Genomic DNA, 19,222 nt, shown 5'->3' with positions numbered 1-19,222 from the left:
ACTAAAAATTATTTGTCAAATAATCATTTGTCAAATAAAAAGATGGGCTTAAAAACAAAAAAACTTGGGGATGTAGATGTCTAGCCGTTCTGCATCCGATTCAAATGTGTGTGTGTGTGTGTGTGTGTGTGTGTCTGAGACAGAGCCCGCAGTGTGTGCGCAGGTCGGATGCCTTTAAATATCGTGCTCTCTGCAGCTTTGCTGAGCTCAGATGCAGATGCGCTCTCTCTGCCTCCCTCTTTCTCTCTCTCTCTCTCACACACACACACCTCTCTTCTGCATGAGCAGGAGAAGCGGGGCTCGTGCTGACTCATGCCCTGTCTTACGTTATCCAGATCAATGGAGCTCCATGTCATTGTGAATGGAAGGAGCGCGCGCTGTTAGCCTTAGCCTATAGATATGTGCGTATGTGCAGGTGGGGCTGCGCTACATCGCGATGATCGCTGCGGCTTTTCTAGTTTTACTGAGACCCCTGAGCCTTCAGTGCCTGCTGCTGCTGATATTGCTTTTGGTAGGAACGGTGGCCACGATCGTGTTTCTCTGCTGCTGGCATCGGAGGCTTCGCCATGAGAAGATCCCTATAAAATCCGTCTTCTCGAGGCGATCGAGGAGTCGTGGTGCGTACAACGCCTCACTGGCGTGAATCCAATACTTATTTTTGTTGTTATTGTTGTCTTAAATAAACTATTTCAGCGTGTTTTAGTGTGCTTTCGTCCTTTTTTTGCATCCCAGTCGGGTTCATGCGTTCATCAGAGCGCGTGGCTGCATGTTGGCTCGAGCGGCAGCAGCGCGCGCCTCTATATGTAACGCAGACTCCATCATCTGTCATAGAGTACAGTGTGTTTGACAGTGTGACATGTTTATCTTTATATTCCGATTAATCGAGCAGACTCTCAGCTTATAGATGAACACATTACCCTAACAGTGCTCGGGTGTTTCAATCTTTCCCGTTTGTTCCAGAAGCTGGTCTTCGGACGCATCATTTTCGATCTGAGGTAATTTCTCTTTCTCATTTTCATGTCAAGGTCATTTTAGGATATGTAATTATCTTCTGGGGATTCGTATCCAAGCTGAATCCGTTTTTTGGAAAAGTTTTCCTCTGGTTTTCATGTATTACGACACTTTCAATGTGTGTCAGCAATACAGAGTATCAGTATAACGTAAAAGACGCATTGCGCATGCGCAATCAGTGCTTCCGCTAACCTAAATACTGCTAGCGTGTGCAAATGTGAGCTGAGGTAATTTCTTTTTTATGTCAAGGTTATAATTATCGTGTAATTGTCATCTGGGGATTATTACACAAAATGGGTCTGCTTATGGGAAAGTTGAACTCTGCTTTGCTTGTATTATAACACTTTTAAAGTATGTCAAATATAGCGAGTTTGAATGTACCGGGAAATATGCACTGCGCATGCGCAATTAGTGCGTCCGCTAACCTAAATGCTGCTAGCATGTGGAAATGTGAGCTGAGGTAAGTTCTTTTTTATTTTTCATGTCATGGTTATAATTATCGTGTAATTATCGTCTGGGGATTATTATGCAACATGAACCTGCTTATAGTAAAGTTCTACTCTGCTTTGCTTGTATTATAACACTTTTAAAGTATGTCAAATATAGCGAGTTTGAATGTACCAGGAAATATGCACTGCGCATGCGCAATTAGTATATACTTGCTCACCTGAGTAGTTTTTTGTTTGAAATCCTGTGGTTAAGATAAGGATTTCAAACAGAAGACCGTGTGTACGGAAGTGAATGTGTTATGTGGTGCGTGTTGACAGGGTTTTCGGCACAGTCCACGCCATGGCCGGAGGAGTGTGAGAGCTCGAGTGTGTGAAGAGAGGCCTGTGGTTGATCCAGCAGAGAGTGAGCCAGACTCCAGCAGTGCTGTAAGGAAACGCAAAGTGACCAAGAGAGTGCAGCCTGACTTTTATCACTCCGTCCAAGTAACCCCCACGCGCAGACCAGTAGGTGTACGTTTCACACTTCTGAGGTCACTCCTCACATCCTCAGCAAATTCATTTTGTTCATATGTTAATATTACCCATTGCATCCTCAAGATCACCTTGGTGTTGGTTAAATTATAAGCTAAACCTCTGAACTAACATTGATCAATTTTTTTGGGGGGAGGCTTAATGGTTCAAGCCAGGCGGCATGGTGGCTTAGTGGTTAGCAATGTATGCCTCACACCTCCAGGGCTGGGGGTTCGATTCCCCTCCCTGTGTGCGTGGAGCTTGCATGTGCTCCACGTGCCTCAGGGGTTTCCTCCGGCTACTCCGGTTTCCTCCCTCAGTCCAAAGACATGCATTGTAGGCTGATTGGCATATCTAAAAATTGTTGGCACCCTGTCCAGGGCGTCCCCCGCCTTGTACCCCGAGTTCCCTGGGATAGGCTTCAGACTCCCCGCAACCCTGTGTAAGTGGTACAGAAGATGGATGGATGGATGGATGGATGGTTCAAGTCTTCTACAGCAGGAGCTAACTTTTTGTAGCTAAAGACCCAATTAACAATCAAATAAATTCCACAGACCCCCTAAGCACACATTTATTCTATTTATAATTATATGAACAATATTTAAATGTGAACATTAGTATTTTGCCTGTTTATTAGAGCTGTAGCGCTTTCTGAACCTGAACCACTGAACTAACCTTTGAAGGGTTAAACAGTTTAATTTTCTTCATACAAAATACAGTTTCTCAAGAGTTCTTTGAATGGTTATTGGTTCTAACTGTCTAAAGTGATTCTAACTGGGAGCTTTTCTGAGAACAAAAGTTCATTGTAGAATTTTACACAGAAATCCAGGGGGTCTAACAGTTCACTCAGAAATACTGCAGCGCAATTGACTCTAGGTTTAAACATGAACCATCACAGTGTCTGTAGCAGCTCAATGAGAAAGGAAAGAGTTTTCATAGATTTCATAGATTTTGACTTTAAAAAAACACCAGAATATATAAAGATGATTGACACAGAAATAAGCATTTATATTCCCTGCTTCAAGTTCAAAAGAGACATGTCTCATCTGTTCAGAGTTTCTGGTGCTAGTCAAAACTTGTAATGTGAAATGACCAAATATAAATGTGTAAATGTGTTTCTAACCAGGAACTAGTCACTAATGATTAAACACGAAAAGGTAACTGGGGCCTCATGATAAGTTCCATTGATTCATAGGTTAATGCTTAACGTGAACATTTAGCTCATATGACATGAATCAATTGGAGGAATCAATTTAGATGAGTTTTGTTTAGGTCATATGTTAAAACCTAAAATGGTTTTGTTTATTTAGTTGAAAAGATAGAACCTGATGTTGATTTAGCTTGTAGGCTACAACCTAACATGATTTTTTTTAAAAATTTTTTTATTTTTTTGGCGTGATTTGAATGTTTGCAATGAGTTTCAGTTAAGAGATGCAACACACCCACACATACTCTGTTCAGCTCTTATGTAAATTAGAGAATTAGATAGTGTGCTAAATACTGACTGGAAAAAATGGTACTTTTTAGACCATTATAATACACTACTAGAAAACCCTGTGCTAATTTAAACCTTTAAGGGTTTCCACAAAACTGGAGTGCAGTGTTGATGTTTTTGTCTGTGGGTTCAGGGTTGGGCATTTTACAATTACGTCTAGATATTAAAATGTACTAAAATCCGCATTCATACGTACATTCAAAACTTATACCAGCTTATAATGACTCCTAAGATTTGCCCAGCACATCTCTGAAACAATTAAGCATGCGTTACTGAAGCGGTCTCCTCTTATATATGCGTGCCTTCTTATTTTCAGCACTCGTTATGTATGCTACTGTATAAATTCTGTATTGTTACTTTATGTAATATACACCTATATACAGCCAGCACCAGATTTATTGGCACTTTTCATGAAAATATGTAAAAACAAATAGCAAGAAATAACAAGAATAACAAAACTCCTTAGTGATATTTTGAGTTTCAACATTTTGGAAGCTAGAATTGTCTAGCTTTATTTTTGCACGGTATTTCTTAGCTACTGCATTGTTGGGTTGCCAAATTATTGGCAAAATTATAAGCAGTTCTTCCAAGCAGTAATTTTTTATGGAGGTTGCATCTAAGATTGAGAATCTTAAAAATCTATGTTTGATGGGTTTGTCTTCATCACCATCCTTCTCACCGATCACATGGCTACTTCTGGGCAAAATGTAAATCGTTCCAGATGTTTGAGACATTTTCCTTATGCTGCTGTCAGTGCTTAATGGTATTTTTAAAGTCTTATTCATTTTTTATGTCTCTGTTGACTCGTGATCAACAACCATCTGTCTCATTTATGTGGAATGCTCTTTGGTTTTCCCCATGGTAATGGATGACAAATCCTATGTCCCAAATTGGAGTCTAGTGGTCCTCATTTGTGCGTGCCCATGGGGTTTGCAAGATTATAAGACGTCTCATTTCTCTATTTGGAGTTCAAGAGAGTAATGACGAGCATCTTCTGACGTAACCTTTGGCATTGCTTACATCTATGCCAACTCATCCACAGTCTCTTTGTGGTTATTAACGAGGACCAGTCACAGCAAAAAAGGTTAGTAGACAGCAACAAAACGCCACTTGGAGGAGGACTGCAGGGGTGTGGATGCCATTTGGGACAGGGCCAGAGGTGTTTGTGTGCAGTCCTGTATTTATACCCCAGGAAAACAGGGTAGGCAACAACAGATTTTGTTGAGACTGAGAATAATTGAAGGAAAGAATTGTGTATTTATTCTAAATATTTGGTAGGGGTGCCACTAATTTTGCCACACAGATTTTTGAGAGAAAATACAAGAATGATTGTTGTTAGAGAAAAGTAAATTGTTTCTCCTGTTGTTTGAGTGAAACTTTGAATCAATTGTTATTTTATTTATGTGTATCTATTAAAGGGTGCTAGTAATTCTGGATCTGAGTGCATGCAATAATAATACAATATTTTAGCACCTGCGTAGAGGAACTGCATGTTTGGATTACTGCTATGTTAAGAAAAAGAATAAGGCATTAGTTTGTAAATATTACAATATTGTTTAGCACTGATAGTCACAATGTTGGGCTTTAAAGGAAAACACCATCCTGAAACACATTCAAAATATTTAGGTTGAAATATTCCTGCTGTTTTTAGCAATTCTGGTGCTAGTTTGTTGGATGGTGCTGTATTCTTGTTATTCCTCTGAGAAGTTAGCAATTGTCTGTCGTGCTGATGTTACACTGGCCTTTAACAGGAGAAAAAAAACTTCAGTGATCTCAAACATTAAGGGCTCGTGTAATTTTCACTGTTAGCTCCTCAAACCAAAAAAGCAAGAGCTTCATTTCTCACTCAACATCTTCCAGCGATGTTCAGTGTCATTAATGAGAGTAGAAGTAGTGGAGACAGCAAACATTGGACTCAAAGTTCCAGAATGCAATGCAGCTATACGACACAGTCTCAGCTCAGCTAGTTAGTGATCTATGAGATGATGAGCATGATGGCACTGACAGTAGAATTAGCATGAAACTTGAAGGTTTTTTTTTTTTTTTTTTTTTTTAGCAGAGTACAGATGAAGAGGCGAGAAAGCTGGACAAACTTCACGCTGATATTTACTTGTTGTTAACTGTTCTGTACGTGTAAGCAGGATGGCCGCTGCACATTTCCTGCAGTCGTTTGGCACGTTGTTTGTGCACATGTGGTAGCGTAGACAGTATAGCACCATGTGACACTGTGTCCACAACTGACTAAACCTAACGTTGTGTCTCAAATCGCATGCTTATGCACTATTCCTGACCTTTATTTAATACTAACACTAATGGTTTTCTTATTACAGTTAGTGTTTGAATTTTGAATTGAAAAACCTCCTACTGAAAGGTCTGATTTGAGTACCAGTCTTCTGGATTTTCTAGATTAGTAAATATTTTTAAATGTCAGATTAGAGTTTTGAACTTGAGATGCAGCCCAATGACATCAATCGTGCTCACTGCAGAAAACGGAGCTCGTCAGTCTGTTCAACGTCGCTGTGCATGAAATTGCATGAAAATACACTTCAACTTGGAAACCAGATGGACAGAGATGTTTTGGCTCGGACGTGCCATCTAGTGGATGCCGCACTTAATCCTCCTGATGTATATAAGATACGCAAGCAAGCATGGAACAGTGCCACTGACGTCTCTGATGAGCACGTGCATGCACACTGGAGAAGTGAATTATATTTGCGCTATCACTCTCTCTGGATAGATGAAGCAAGGGCATCTCTATCAGCAGGTAGTCAAATGGTATTGTGGGTAATGTAGGAAACTGTTTAACTGTTAGTGATTATTGTTAGAGATTTGATTTTAAAATCAAATCTTGAATGCCATTGAAGATCATATTCTAATTAGAAAAGTTAATACGCAAAGTCATTCAGGGTAGATTTTTCCTTTAAAAGCAAGGTATAGCGTTTCAGGGGTGAGGCAGATTTTGAGTTTTGATATTGGCCTGTTTTTTTTTTTTTTTTTTTGCCGTGGGTTTAATTTAATCATTAGGACCGAAATGTGACAAACAGCTTTATCATGATATTGCTTAAAACGCTTTTGTATTTTGTTGGCCAACCATGCAACCAGGTTAATCAGTGAAATGAACTGATGTTATAAAATTGCCGATTCATGCAAGTGAAAGTGTACGTGCAGCATTCTCCTTTACTTCATATCTTTTTATGACTACAGGTAAAGGATTTGCTTTCTTCAATGCTACTAAAGCTCAATCCTTTACATGATCTAAAATAATACCTCAAATTTACTCCACTCGCCTCACAACAATTAATTAAAAGCCCTGAGTTTAACCAGCATTAATTTAGATAACGTTAGGTTTTTAACATGAACCCTGAACATGAATTCATTTTGGCATTGTATTACTTAAATATTTCTTCTTTTGTGATAGGAATATGCTGAGCTTGCAGAACCTATGCTGTGCAACCACACATTGAGGTTATTAAAAATAATTCTGTAACAGTCTTAAGCATATTTTAAGCTTTAATGTCTTTTGAATCCTCCTACTAGTCTGTGATGAAACAGGAAAAGAGTCAGACAAGCTTTGTTGGTTTTTTTGGCTGATATTTAGCTTAAAGAAAACAGGATGTGAAGTATAGGGATTATGCATGTGTGGACAAGGGTGAGCATGCTGTTTCTTCATCCTGATCCGGTGCTCCATTGTTTCTTTTTTATAATACATATCCTTTATTATAACGTTTTAAATGGGTTGTAGAATATCAGTTATACAGCACAATAGCTGGAATGTTGTTTTGTAGCCTCATTATTGCTAATGTGTTATTTCTTTTTAATGAACATTTTGGGAGTGTGTTTTAGATATTTACGTTCTGTTACTGTTTTAATGCAGTCTCATGGAGAACTGATCAGGGAGGCGTTGAGAGAGGCTTACGCATTATCCTCAGATTATGTTCTCCACATTAGATATTCCTCCATTTTTATCGACCTGTATCAAATTGCCCCAGCATTTGATACTTGAGAGGCTCAGCCGTGCTCCATTATAAGGGGAATATGATAAGTTATAATTTATGTCCCAAAGAATGCTTTGTTCAGGAAGGGAAACTAATCAGATATACAGTGGGAAAGAGTCAGTTAACATTCTTCTGCTGTTTCTGAATGCTAGATGCTTTAAAGTGGCAATTTTTACAAATGTAAACTGCAAAAATTCTAAACCTCTAGAAATTCTTCAGCCTGTCCCTATTTATATTTTATGTTTTACTTTTTAAAGACTTCCTGTTTCACTGAGGTATGAATATAAGGTAACACAAGCCACATTCTCTTAGTCATTCATTAATATGGGGAAGATTAGAGAATACTCGAATGAAATGAGACAAAAGACTGTTGACCTTCGTAAATCAGGCAAAGGCTTAGGAAAAAAAAGCTCACATCCACTGTGCAATAATTAAGGGGTTTAAAACAACTGGAGCTGTAATAATCCTGCCTGGAAGTGTGTTTTCCCCCCCACGCACAGTGAGGAGGATGGTTAGAGATGCAGCAGTTTCTCTAAGGATGACAGTCAGATATTTGCAGAAGATGGGAGCATTTTTTTGTTTCATTTTTTTGTTTAGACACCACCTCAGGTCAGTGAGAAGATAGCTTTTGTTTAATCACAGATGTAAGCAGCTGAAGTTTCCTAGATTGGAATGTTTACTGGAACCAGGTTTTATGGTCAGATGAGACAAAAATAGAGCTTTTTGGTAACAAATAGAGGTTAACGTGCCATAAAAAGAAGGATTGTTGTACAGAAAATAACCTAATCCATACTGTTAAGTATACTGGCAGATCTGTTATGATGTGGGGCTTTTTTTTTTTTTTTTTAATAATATATAAATAAAAAGCCCTGGGAACCTTGTTAGGATGCATGATGATATGGACTCCATGAAGTACCAGGAGATTTTAAATGAAACTCTGGCTACATCTGTTGAAGATACAGCTTGAATGGATAATGGATGGATAATGAACCAAAACAGATGTCCACATCCACACAGAAATGGCTCACTGACCACAGAATCAAGCTTTTGAAATGGCCATCATGGTTCCCTGAACTAATCCTCATTAAAAAAAAAATTGTGAGTGAGCTAGTGTGAGATTAATATAATTAACCACAAACCACATTTTTTTCCATGGCCTTTTTAACCCATTAGTACCAAGGGTGCCAGTAATTTTGGAGCTGTGATATGACTATGATATCCATTTAATTCCTATGTTCATATGTTGGCCACTTAATGTTATGTCTATGTTTATATGCACATATTTTCAAACCTTATACTCTGACTGTATTTTATCTAAGAATCTCTTACATGTAGTCATTTGGCGGACGCTCTCAGCAAAAGGCTTGCAACTTCAGTGTGTGAGTATTTGCTCATTTTAAGGTTAATCAGCAACAGAGAGAGAAAGAGGCTGTAAGGATTATTACTGGATATAATTTTAATAGGTTGCATTTCATTTGAACTATACAAATTATTCTACTATGTTGGATGTTTTATCTTGTATGTTACTAGGTTTGTTTTTTCTTTTATCAAATTTCATATTGTTGTTCTGCCTGTACAACTAAAGAAACCTTGCAGTGACGGGCTTTTGATCCATATCAGGTACTGACATCTGTGAAGGAGCCTTGCCTTATATCACCGTCTTGTTTCTACTTGCCTTGAACTGGGTAAAGAAAACTAGCACTCCTAACAAACTGGAAAAGGAAAACTGGACAGCCTATGGAAACATGAAACCGTGGTCTGGGAGATGACCTCACACAGTCACCAACATTTCCAGGAGAAGCGGGAACAGATGGCACAGTAACCCAGCGCAGGAACACATGTCGTGTTCAACATTTGTAGAGATAAAAATCTGATGAGTCATGTCTAAAAAAGCTCCTGTATTCTCAGAGAAGGCATGTCTGCCTGAGCAAATTCATCACCTTTTAGGAGCATATGAAGATCCCAAAACATGAATTTAAGCATTGATTTAATGCTGCTAAGGAAACCTGGTAAATTATAACACGTTCGTTCGTTCATCTTCAGTAAGCATTGGTCAGGATCACTGCGGATCCACGGTTTATCCTGGGAACACTGGGTACGAGCATGGGATACACCCTGGGTCAGACAGTCTAACAGAGCAACACACACACACACACACAGAACAGAGTTTGATGATTTCCTTTAACAAAGACCCCTAGGGAACTCAGGAATCTATCTGTAGTGCTACAGGACCTGAATAGATAAAGACAGGTAAACTCATGTGAACTGGAAACAAATGCACACTGGTTTAATGAAAGCTTTATGATGTGAAGGTTAATACAGTCTGAGTAAAAGCTGATGCTGGGTTTTAAGACTCCAAAGAGAATGGTGTCATTATTTTTTTTTAACATTGAATCATGGAGTTCTACAGTTGATCTGTTAGTTCATCTCTTTGAATATCATGCTTTGGGTTTTTCATTTCATGGTTTGAAATTCATTCATTGATGAGCTAAAAATCTGATTAGGCTATTTTTCATAAATTAATCACAGGTTATTGTGTTTTTATTAAATTGCTAGACAGTGTTTCATTCTGATGCTGATAAAAGACATGTTTCAGAGCCAAACAAGAAAGTGCGTGAGGCGCAAACGCGCGCACTGAGCGCAAGTTGCGCGTGCGTGTGTGCGGTCACGCTCCGTTAATCACACACCATCCCGCAAGGCCACGCACGCTCAGAGCGATGGCGCTGTAACACCACGGTTTCTATCCATCCCATAATAAATATAGTCAGTCTGTATCCAGGGAGCGATGACGCGTTATCATGCCACAAGCCCTCGCGCAGCAGCCCAGTCTTTTCTCTCAGTCTGCGCGGTTCCGCATCAGTAGAATACCGAGATCGATCTGGATGAACGCGATTACCGTCCGGAGAAGGGTGCGGTTCTCGTCAGAGTTGCTTTTATAGCAATGATAAGCGGCACGAGGCTGTGGGTAATTGTTCCAGCTGAAATCTGCACAGCGGTAAGTCTCCGTCTTGTCCTGTCGGGGGAGCCAGACGCATTCGGACTTTTATTTCTCCCCACACGCCGTTTGCTGCTGGATTTTTTTTTTAATGCCTGTCATTGAGAGATCAGTTAAGAGTGTCCGCGAACAGATGATCTCCTGAAGCTCATAACGTGTTTCTTTCCCACCGCGATTTCACGTCCTGCGAGAGGAACGATGGTGAGAGCAGAAAGCGCGCAGGGACGCGTGTGCTGCTGGTATTTCTCAGGATGTATAGTGTTTACTCAGATCGCTCTCTGTTTTTTTATCCATTGTTCCCACAGAGCACAGGATCCGGGAACGCTTCTCTGCGTTGCTCAATGTCTTCATCGGCTGATTTCTCGGATGAGGACGACTACAGTGTGAGATCGGGGTGTGTATCGCCGGCACCCGGAGACACACTTCCGTGGAATTTACCCCGGCACGAGCGCTCCAAGCGCAAAATCCACGGCGGCTCGGTGCTGGATCCGGCCGAGAGAGCCGTGCTCAGGATCGCAGGTGAGAGCTACAGGCTGCTCTATTCCAGACACTTCACAGCTTGCTGCGTAATTACATCCAGGGGTGGTGTAGGCCTGTGTCTGTAAATATCACACCGGCTATTGTTTTGTTGGCGTGTGCTGAGATGACGCGGTTTAGACTATATTTCAGCTGTTGATTACAGGATGAGAGGTTTGCTTATAATGATAAAATGCTTTTTAAATTTTGTTTATACTTCTCGAGTCAATCATCACCAGAATTTGATCAGGCTTTAAAGGCTGTGTGCTGTTATTGTTTATCAGTTACAAAAGAGCTAAAAAAACACCAATAGGCGAATATAAATCATGTTTTTGTGGATAATGGGCTAATTACAGCCTTCACGGGTTGTCCCTGTATAACCTGAAAGGCCATGATGATGATGATGATGATGATGGTTATCGTCATCATTTTTCCCCTTCTCCTCCATCATCAATGATAGGATACACAGCATTGCAAATGTGATGTGATTGAGTTAACATTAGACCAAAACATAGCCCTAAGCCTAACATATCTAATGAACATCAGCAGAACAGCCTGGAATGTTCTAATAAAAGAATGACATTGTTATTTTTAGGATGTTGAGATGAAATAAGGATACCCACAGTGTTTATTAAAATTAATTATCACAATCAATGAAGTGCTTAGAGGTTAATTAGGGTCTTTTGGAATAAACATGAGGCACCTGACCCGTAACAGTCATTAGTATATAATCATATTAATAGTCAATAGTAGGCAGCGCAAAAAGCCTAGTGTTGTATTCTTATATATTATATATTTGTGTCCAGCTGGACTTATAGGAAGGAACACCATGGTTCTTTTAAGACTGTAGATTTATGCTGTGCAGCCAGAGATGTAAAAATACTCTAATAATCTGACATTCATTAGTGTTCTCGGTTACCTGTAAACGGCGCACAGTTCAGCCCATGAGAGGAGTGAAAACCGGCTAGCAGCAGGACCATGAAGAGCTCGGCTTTCCTCCCAGACACGTGTATGACCAGCAGGCTGACACACTCGGCACAGTGGACGATGATAAATACAAAAACACACGGCTTCTTCTAGATTTGGCCCTAATGTAGAGGTTACAGAAGCTTACCCCAGTTTGTCACTAGCATCCATGTCACTAGCTAAAAATAATTGTGCATTTAGGCAAGTGAAGTTCATGATCATGAATCTACATTGGTGTTGGTGTGTCATGGTGTGAGCTGCGATCATGGGGATATCATGCATCATCCTTGCACTGTAACAAAGTCCCTGCTGTGGCACGTGCACAGCATTGCTTACATTAATAAGGGTAATGTAGGGCTAATGTAGGGCAAGCACGCTTTAGGAGGCGCGTGATTAAATTCCTGGAATGTATTTTCTTGTTATTAGTGTAAAACTGTTAGTGTAAAGGTTAACCAGGACACATAACACATTAGAGCGTAAACGTTTGTTTATATTTATAGGCTATTTTGGTGCACTGTATTAGATATAGAGTGTAGTATAGGATAGAGCGCGCGCCGCTGTGATTTATCTCCTGACGCCTGAGAGGAAGTGGCTCTGATTGGTCGGTTCATGGACGTGGTGGGCGGGGCAACCAGTTGGGGCGTCGCCTTCAGTGGTTCAGCGGCTCGCTTCGGGTCCGGCGGCAGTCGCTCCTTTACACCTCCAGCAGCCGGCTAATGGCTCATTACACCCCGGGGCCGTGTGTGCTCGCCACTGAGACGGACTTTCTCCAAGCTTATGAGGACGTGCTCGGGAAATATAAAGGTATCTTTTTTTTAAAAAAAAATTATTATTATTTGTGTTTTGAATGGGTTTGTGTGCTGGGGGTCCACTAGGAGAACCTAAAAATAAGCTAGTCCCAGCTCGAGTGTTGACAGCGTCGCGCTTTAGTCTCCAGGAAGGAATTTCGGGTGTAAACATAAGTCTTAAAATAACGTAACTGCTTTAATATGTGTATATACACATCTATATGTGATAAGAATGAGCTTAAGTAAAGAGTAAAAGAAAAAAGTTTCAGTCTGGTGTAGTTTTTCTGTTTAACCGTCATCCTCAGAGGCGACTGTTATTTTGTAGGACGCTCGTGAGAGGAATAACACCATCTCTGGAGGAAAAAAGGAGTCTGTTTGAAAATAATAAAAAAAATTGAATTCAGCTGGACTTTGTTTCAGCAACAGGGATTTTTGCTCTGTAAATAAACACAGATTGTTGCTGTTTAGGACATGAAAGCGGACAATGCCCTAATGTCCTGTAATTTCTCTAATGAAAATGCAATGGGCGGTTTAAGACCTGCACTCAGGGTGAGGTCGACTCAGCTTCTTGATGAGATGGAGCCTTTTGTTTGCAGCATTTGTTGGATGTAATTTCTTTCTTTCTTTTTTTTTTTCTTTCAAATATCATCTTTTCTTCTATGACATTCAGCTTATCTGTCAATCAAAAAAATAAGGTTTTGTACAGATTCCTCCATCGCATGACATCAGCTGTCACATCCATCACATCAGTTCTGGTTTATTTGCCTTCTGTGCACATGCGCTCAAGAGGAAACACTATATTAGTGCACTCTGATTCATGGAGGATACAGACTGCAAGTGCTTCCCTGTGTCCTCTCTTTTATTAAAGGAGAATCTTTTATTCATGCATTTATTAAAGGTTCATTTCATTTCTTACCTATACTCACAACCTGGAAGATATGTAGAACATGAAAAAAAAAATGGATTGAGTTTTGGCTGTACTAGGTTGCTGAGAAAACTAGTTTGGAAAACAGACTTCTGGTCCAGAGTGCTTGTTTGTGTTTGATTGGGCCTCCTGTCAGTCAATTTATAGACACACTATTCTATTGGCCAAAGTAGATCTTGTCGGCGGGGCTTCGTGAACATGGGTGGGAATTGGGGCGTGGGCTCAGGAGTGTATTTATATATAAGAATCATACAAATGTCAAAGCCACCTAACCTGGTCTTGATTAAAAAAAAAAAGACTAATCTTACCTAATGGACTTTTCAAGGTTATTGACATAAAGTATGACCTCCTGAGACATCAAGCAGGATGACTACTAGTGTCTAACACTGGGATATTCATTTATCTGTGGAGTATTATAAGTAATCTGTCAGCTGTGGTGAGGATTAATTGTGCTTCAGGGCCTGCTGGTGTCACTTGATTTAGGAAATTGTGACCTTTGTTGTCTAGGGCATGTAGAGAAAAGGAAAGAAAGAGATATTACATATCTCATGACTATGCTTCACAGAGACCACTTTAAGAACCATGGATCTAGTCTTTAATAAGTAAGCCAAATAAGCTTTTAAGCATCTTAATATCAGGAAGTGCATTGTATATCAGTTAGCACCTTATTCTGTCTCATTCACTCAAAGCATCGACAAAACTCAACTCTAAAATAGCTGTTTGCTTGAAGAACCTGTTTGTCACTGAGGAATGCTCCTCTTGGGCCAGACAGTATCAGACGTGGCTCAAAGCTAGTATCACAGTAACATGGTTCTGTACTTATTCCATAATCCTCCTATAGATATTCGCTGAATTATGTGTTTTCTCCAGGCTCTGAAAAGGATCTTTCATAAATAATTCACTTTGTATTCATGTAATAATAGCTCCATTTAACCAGCAGTGAGAAAGAACTACTGTTTTATTTTGAATGTCTTGAGACACAGTGAGTGCTGGTTTCTTTGCTTGTGACTCTCATTGCTAGTTTAGGAACAAAATCGGAAATAAAAGTGTGATATTTAAGTAAGGAATGAAACCCTATGGGACGTGCTGTTATATGAAAATAATCAGCGCTTCCTCTTCGCCTTTTATACCACCGCGATCGTCAAGGTCATACATTTTATCCATTTATAGCCTAGTTACGTTTAATGTTGTAGAAAGTCTGCAAAAACAAGCTAGTTCCTGTTAGCACTTGGGTTATAGCAGCTATAAACAGTCTGTCCCTTCCAGGTCACACTTTTTTCTCTCTTGAAAGTAATAACGCAAAAAATTACTTGCAGCTTGTCATGTTATTGAGGAAGCACAGAGCCCTCCATCCTGTGTCAGAAAACATAGTTACAGCACTAACATAAAGTAACTAAAGCACTAACACTGGAGACTCCTTCCAGACATTAAAAGTAAATGTCTCCTTTCAGAAAAAGTAAACACCTTTACTGTGTGTGTAGTTTCTGCCATAAAAGTTTCTAATGTACTAGAAAGAGTACATTAATGTACTTTAACACCTTCTGACTAATCAAGATCGAGAATTCAACACCGCTGAGGTTTAAATTGTCTTAACTCCTAATTAATCTGTCTGCTTGTTGTTCATTTATTCATTTATTGTTGTGGAACTGCTATAAAATATTCAGTAAGTCCAGTGAAAGTAATGTTAAACGTGCATAGTTACACTGAGATCTGAACAGGTGCTGGGAGTTTGAGCAGTTAATACACACAGCGGTGTATATAATGATTCACACACAGTATTCACAGATGTACTCATCACAGTCAGAGTGGTACATGTGTATGAGCACTTCCCATCTGAGACGCTGTTAAGTCACATGACAGTGCATTGGCCTCCATTAGCCTGGAAGCAATGATTCACATTTGAGTTCATCTCATTACAAAACCTCACGAGCCAGAGTGGTGTTCCAGGATTCGAAGTTTTATTGTCATTGTGTTTGAAATGTTGCAATGAAATGTTCGTGAGACGTTAAAGCTTTTGCCTAAAATTATAAATAGACGCACAAAAATGCACCGCGGTACAAATGACAATAAATACAGATACGTATACAACACAAATAAATATTGCACATGCGAGACAGATGCAAGATGATATTGCAGTTATTGATAAATATGGCTAAGTTGTGGATTATTGTGTTCTTCTTAATTGAGATTAAATTCTGAACATTTTGCTTTATTTGGATTAATATGTTTGGTTTTGGCCTACAGTATCTCTGAGAACTGTGTCCTCACAGATGTAGCAGTGTTCTGATTGTGTGTTTGTAGTTAAAGGCATGTTTGACGGTTGTTAGAGCGCTGTAGGTGTGGTACTCTGGAGACACACTCGTAAGAACATAAATCAGTCCATTGTGTAAATGGCGAACGTCTTTATTACCGTTTATCTCGTCGCTATGCATCTTTTTGACATATATCCCAATCTGTTTCACTGATTAACAAACTTCAGTATCTTCTATGAATTATTCACTAAGTACAGTGAAATTATTAGGAAAGATGAGTACTTAGTATGAACCCCTCAACTGGACCTTGGAGTTTAAGCGGTTAAAAGTCCAGAACCTTGGACAAAGGCAATGATGGAATAAATATCCAGTACTGAAGAGAAATACATTAACAGTGGGGCAGCTGTTCTTCAAACAAAAGAGCCTCAGATTTATTGTTAAGATCTTTTCCCAAGCTTCTGAAAGCCTGGTCTTTTTACATATGTACAGTGTGGGAGTGAATAGTTATGATCTTTTTCGCTGAAGCTAATGGCTCTCATGTTACTTTTTTTAGTAACACTAAGAATGCTGGACATCCTACCTACGTAATTGGGTGTTTAGGTAATTACACAGAAGCAGAAGAATAATTCACAGCTGTTTGTTTTTGGCTCTTTTAAAAGTCCTAATCCTGCAGCTATGAACTGGTCATTTTACAATAGATCTGCAGATGCAAAATGACCGCTGTGGCATTCTCTGGACGCACACAATGGACATTGCTTAGGATAAGGATTGCGAATGGACGGGACCGCAGTGCACTGACAAAGCCATTTGACACGTGAAGAGGATGAATTACATACGTCTTTTGTGGCTTTATACACAGCAGAACCTTGCACTAAAAGCCCAAGATTTATTAGAAGGGTGGGCGTGTCTCATTTTTTATCCAGTTGATTCGATGTCTTTAATGACATTCCGAGGCTTCTTTTGTAATCAGCAGCACTGAGACTGCAGACTTTGTGCTGGTCTTTGTAACTGGAACCGTTTCATTGATTCAGTATTTGCGCATGAGATGTTGGTGCTGATTAGTTTGTTAGTGTAAACATAATCATCCCAAAGGATTCTTATCCTTCATTCAGCTACAGTTAATTTGAACTTTATAATCAACAGTAGTGTTTGGCATTTCTGTGAAATACAGCGTCAAGATAAATATATAGCTGATGCATCTGGTACCAACGTACGCACTACAACAACATTGTGACAGAGCAGCTTTACAGAAATCAGGACGTAGATTTATATTTAGATCCTTAATGAACGAGCCAGAGGTGACTGGAAATGAAAAACCTCCCTTAGACGACATGAGGAAGAAGCCTTTAGAGGAACCAGACTCAAAAGAAAACCCATCCTCTTCTGGGTGCAACGGATAGTGCAATTATAAACAACTGCAGAATGAGTTCCCAAAATTTTAGGAGAAATGACCTGAAATGGATATAATTTTCTGGGACCCAAAGCCTCATTTTGGTCTCTCTCCGTTATTTCCTGTCATGTTTGTAAATCCATATTTAGTCATTTTTTCAGCATTATTTTGTGGTTGTTTTCTTAATTTCCATTCCTCCAATGAGTCGGAGCCTCTCTGTTTTCGAGGAACTAGCGGAGGCAGATAGACGGAAAAAAATTTGGACGTTTTTACTCCTACTCTAGCGCAGCATGTCATTCTTAACTGAAATGTGGCGTGTGTGAACGTGATGTGCAGCAACAATTCAAAGTAAGTTCTATTTTGAATGGATTAGTTTATCAGAGGGATGACTGTAATCAGGTTTTTACACGTCTCCTCAGTGATAAAATCTCTCACATCCGGACAGCAATTAAATGACAACAGGAGGAGTGCGTTTCTAGCGGGTTGTACGCTTGCGTCACGTGGTCATATGATCACGCGCCATTCACAGTATGGCAGTGGGAGAGGCACTGGTGTAGAGAAGAGATGCTGGCTCTTATTTCACTTTGGGATTGTTGCTGGAATTTTCAGTTCCAGCAACAATTTGAAAATATAATAAAACAATAAGTATATAAGAAGCATCCATTTTTCATTATAACGAATTGGGAAGTGTTGAATACCTGGGGCATGGTCACTAATACGCACTTTTTTTTTCTAACGTGAGGCAACATCTGCAAAGAAAACCACGGACACGTGTATCCGTAGCCGACTAAAATGATCAGGTGACCACTGAGTTTGGTGCAAAACAACAGGTAATTCGGCCTATAATTTTCTCAGAGGAGGACAGAGAAAAATACAGACATCCGACATAAATAACATCACAGAGGAGTGACTGTAAAGTAGGAAGCTACCTCAGGACCTCATGTAAATTTAATCCCATCCGGACAGGGCTATAGTGGCCCGTGAAATCCGTCTTCACAGTTAAAGTGATATTTGTATAAATTCGTAAAATAAATGAATAAAATAATTTTTTTTTGTGAGTTTCTCTCACAACCTACATGGCTTCTAGTTTGGGATCCTTTTATAGAAGTGTGAAGGCAAAAGTATGACGAAAGGACGTTCATTATGAGTGTATTATGTATAAGAGTCCTGGGATGAGCACAGGACAGTCTTATGATTGCAGCAGCATGATTTGTATGATTACATTGTGACAAAATTGAACAAAATCCATGCGATCATTTTCTATGTATGATACAATGACGTCATAGGCTTGTTGACCGAGAAAGTAGGGTTTCAGTGATCTGAGGCTAGCATTGCTATCGGTATCGGGGCAGGTATTGGACTTGATGAGTAGCAGTGAACTGAACATATTTTCTAAAGCTATTCACATACATATTTTATGCCTTGAAAGTGTGTGGTGTTGACTGTCACAGCACAGCATATGCAGGTATAATGCCTGTGATATTTTGCATAACTTGGCTGTAAAAGCTGGCAGACATTCAGCACGGTTTCTATGATGATATGAGTATCGGACCAGTGTCAGGTATCAGCCGATACTCAGAGCTCTCGTATCAGTATTGTAAAAAAGTGGGATTAATGCAGCCGTAAAAAAAAAAAAAAAAGAACGATTCCTCAGTAAAAACTGATTCAGACAAGTTGAGAGTGGTGAGACAGAGTAGAGCGAGAGTGTTTGCTCATTGACTCAGCAGTGTAAACGTTTGAACTAACCTCCAGAAATAGTTGCTACTACACAGAATGTGCAACGTCGGACGTGTAAAGAGGCCACATGTCAGAGATACCGTGACAAGTTATGACTCTGTGGAGTGCCGCAGTACCGTACTAGACCTCTGCAGTCACATGGCAGCTTATTTTCTATCTGTGTTCTAGGAATTTTGACTGTTTTCAGGCTGTT

The 19,222-nt window shown here is 39.7% G+C and overlaps 1 protein-coding gene across 32 annotated transcripts in view; it reads left to right on the top strand.

Annotated features, from left to right (window-relative positions):
- Positions 1-230: 230 nt before the first annotated feature.
- The window catches only part of dst (dystonin), a 138,705-nt gene continuing 119,713 nt past the window's right edge, over positions 231-19,222 (top strand). For 5 of the 32 annotated variants that reach the window (XM_034303070.2, XM_053232756.1, XM_053232740.1 and 2 more), the window contains exons 1-4: positions 236-617; positions 961-995; positions 1,779-1,970; positions 10,761-10,974. In XM_034303070.2, the coding sequence (XP_034158961.2) occupies positions 437-617; positions 961-995; positions 1,779-1,970; positions 10,761-10,974 (622 nt within the window). In that variant the 5' untranslated portion in view covers positions 236-436. Of the gene's footprint in view, positions 618-960; positions 996-1,778; positions 1,971-10,023; positions 10,657-10,760; positions 10,975-11,046; positions 12,742-19,222 lie in introns of those variants that run through there. The other 27 variants (XM_034303099.2, XM_053232745.1, XM_053232735.1 and 24 more) reach the window with 20 other exon arrangements.

Source organism: Pangasianodon hypophthalmus, chromosome 3 (genome assembly GCF_027358585.1).
Source record: "Pangasianodon hypophthalmus isolate fPanHyp1 chromosome 3, fPanHyp1.pri, whole genome shotgun sequence".
NCBI lineage: Eukaryota > Metazoa > Chordata > Actinopteri > Siluriformes > Pangasiidae > Pangasianodon > Pangasianodon hypophthalmus.
The sequence above is the reverse complement of the archived record's forward strand: the minus strand, read 5'-3'. Positions and strand labels throughout refer to the sequence as shown.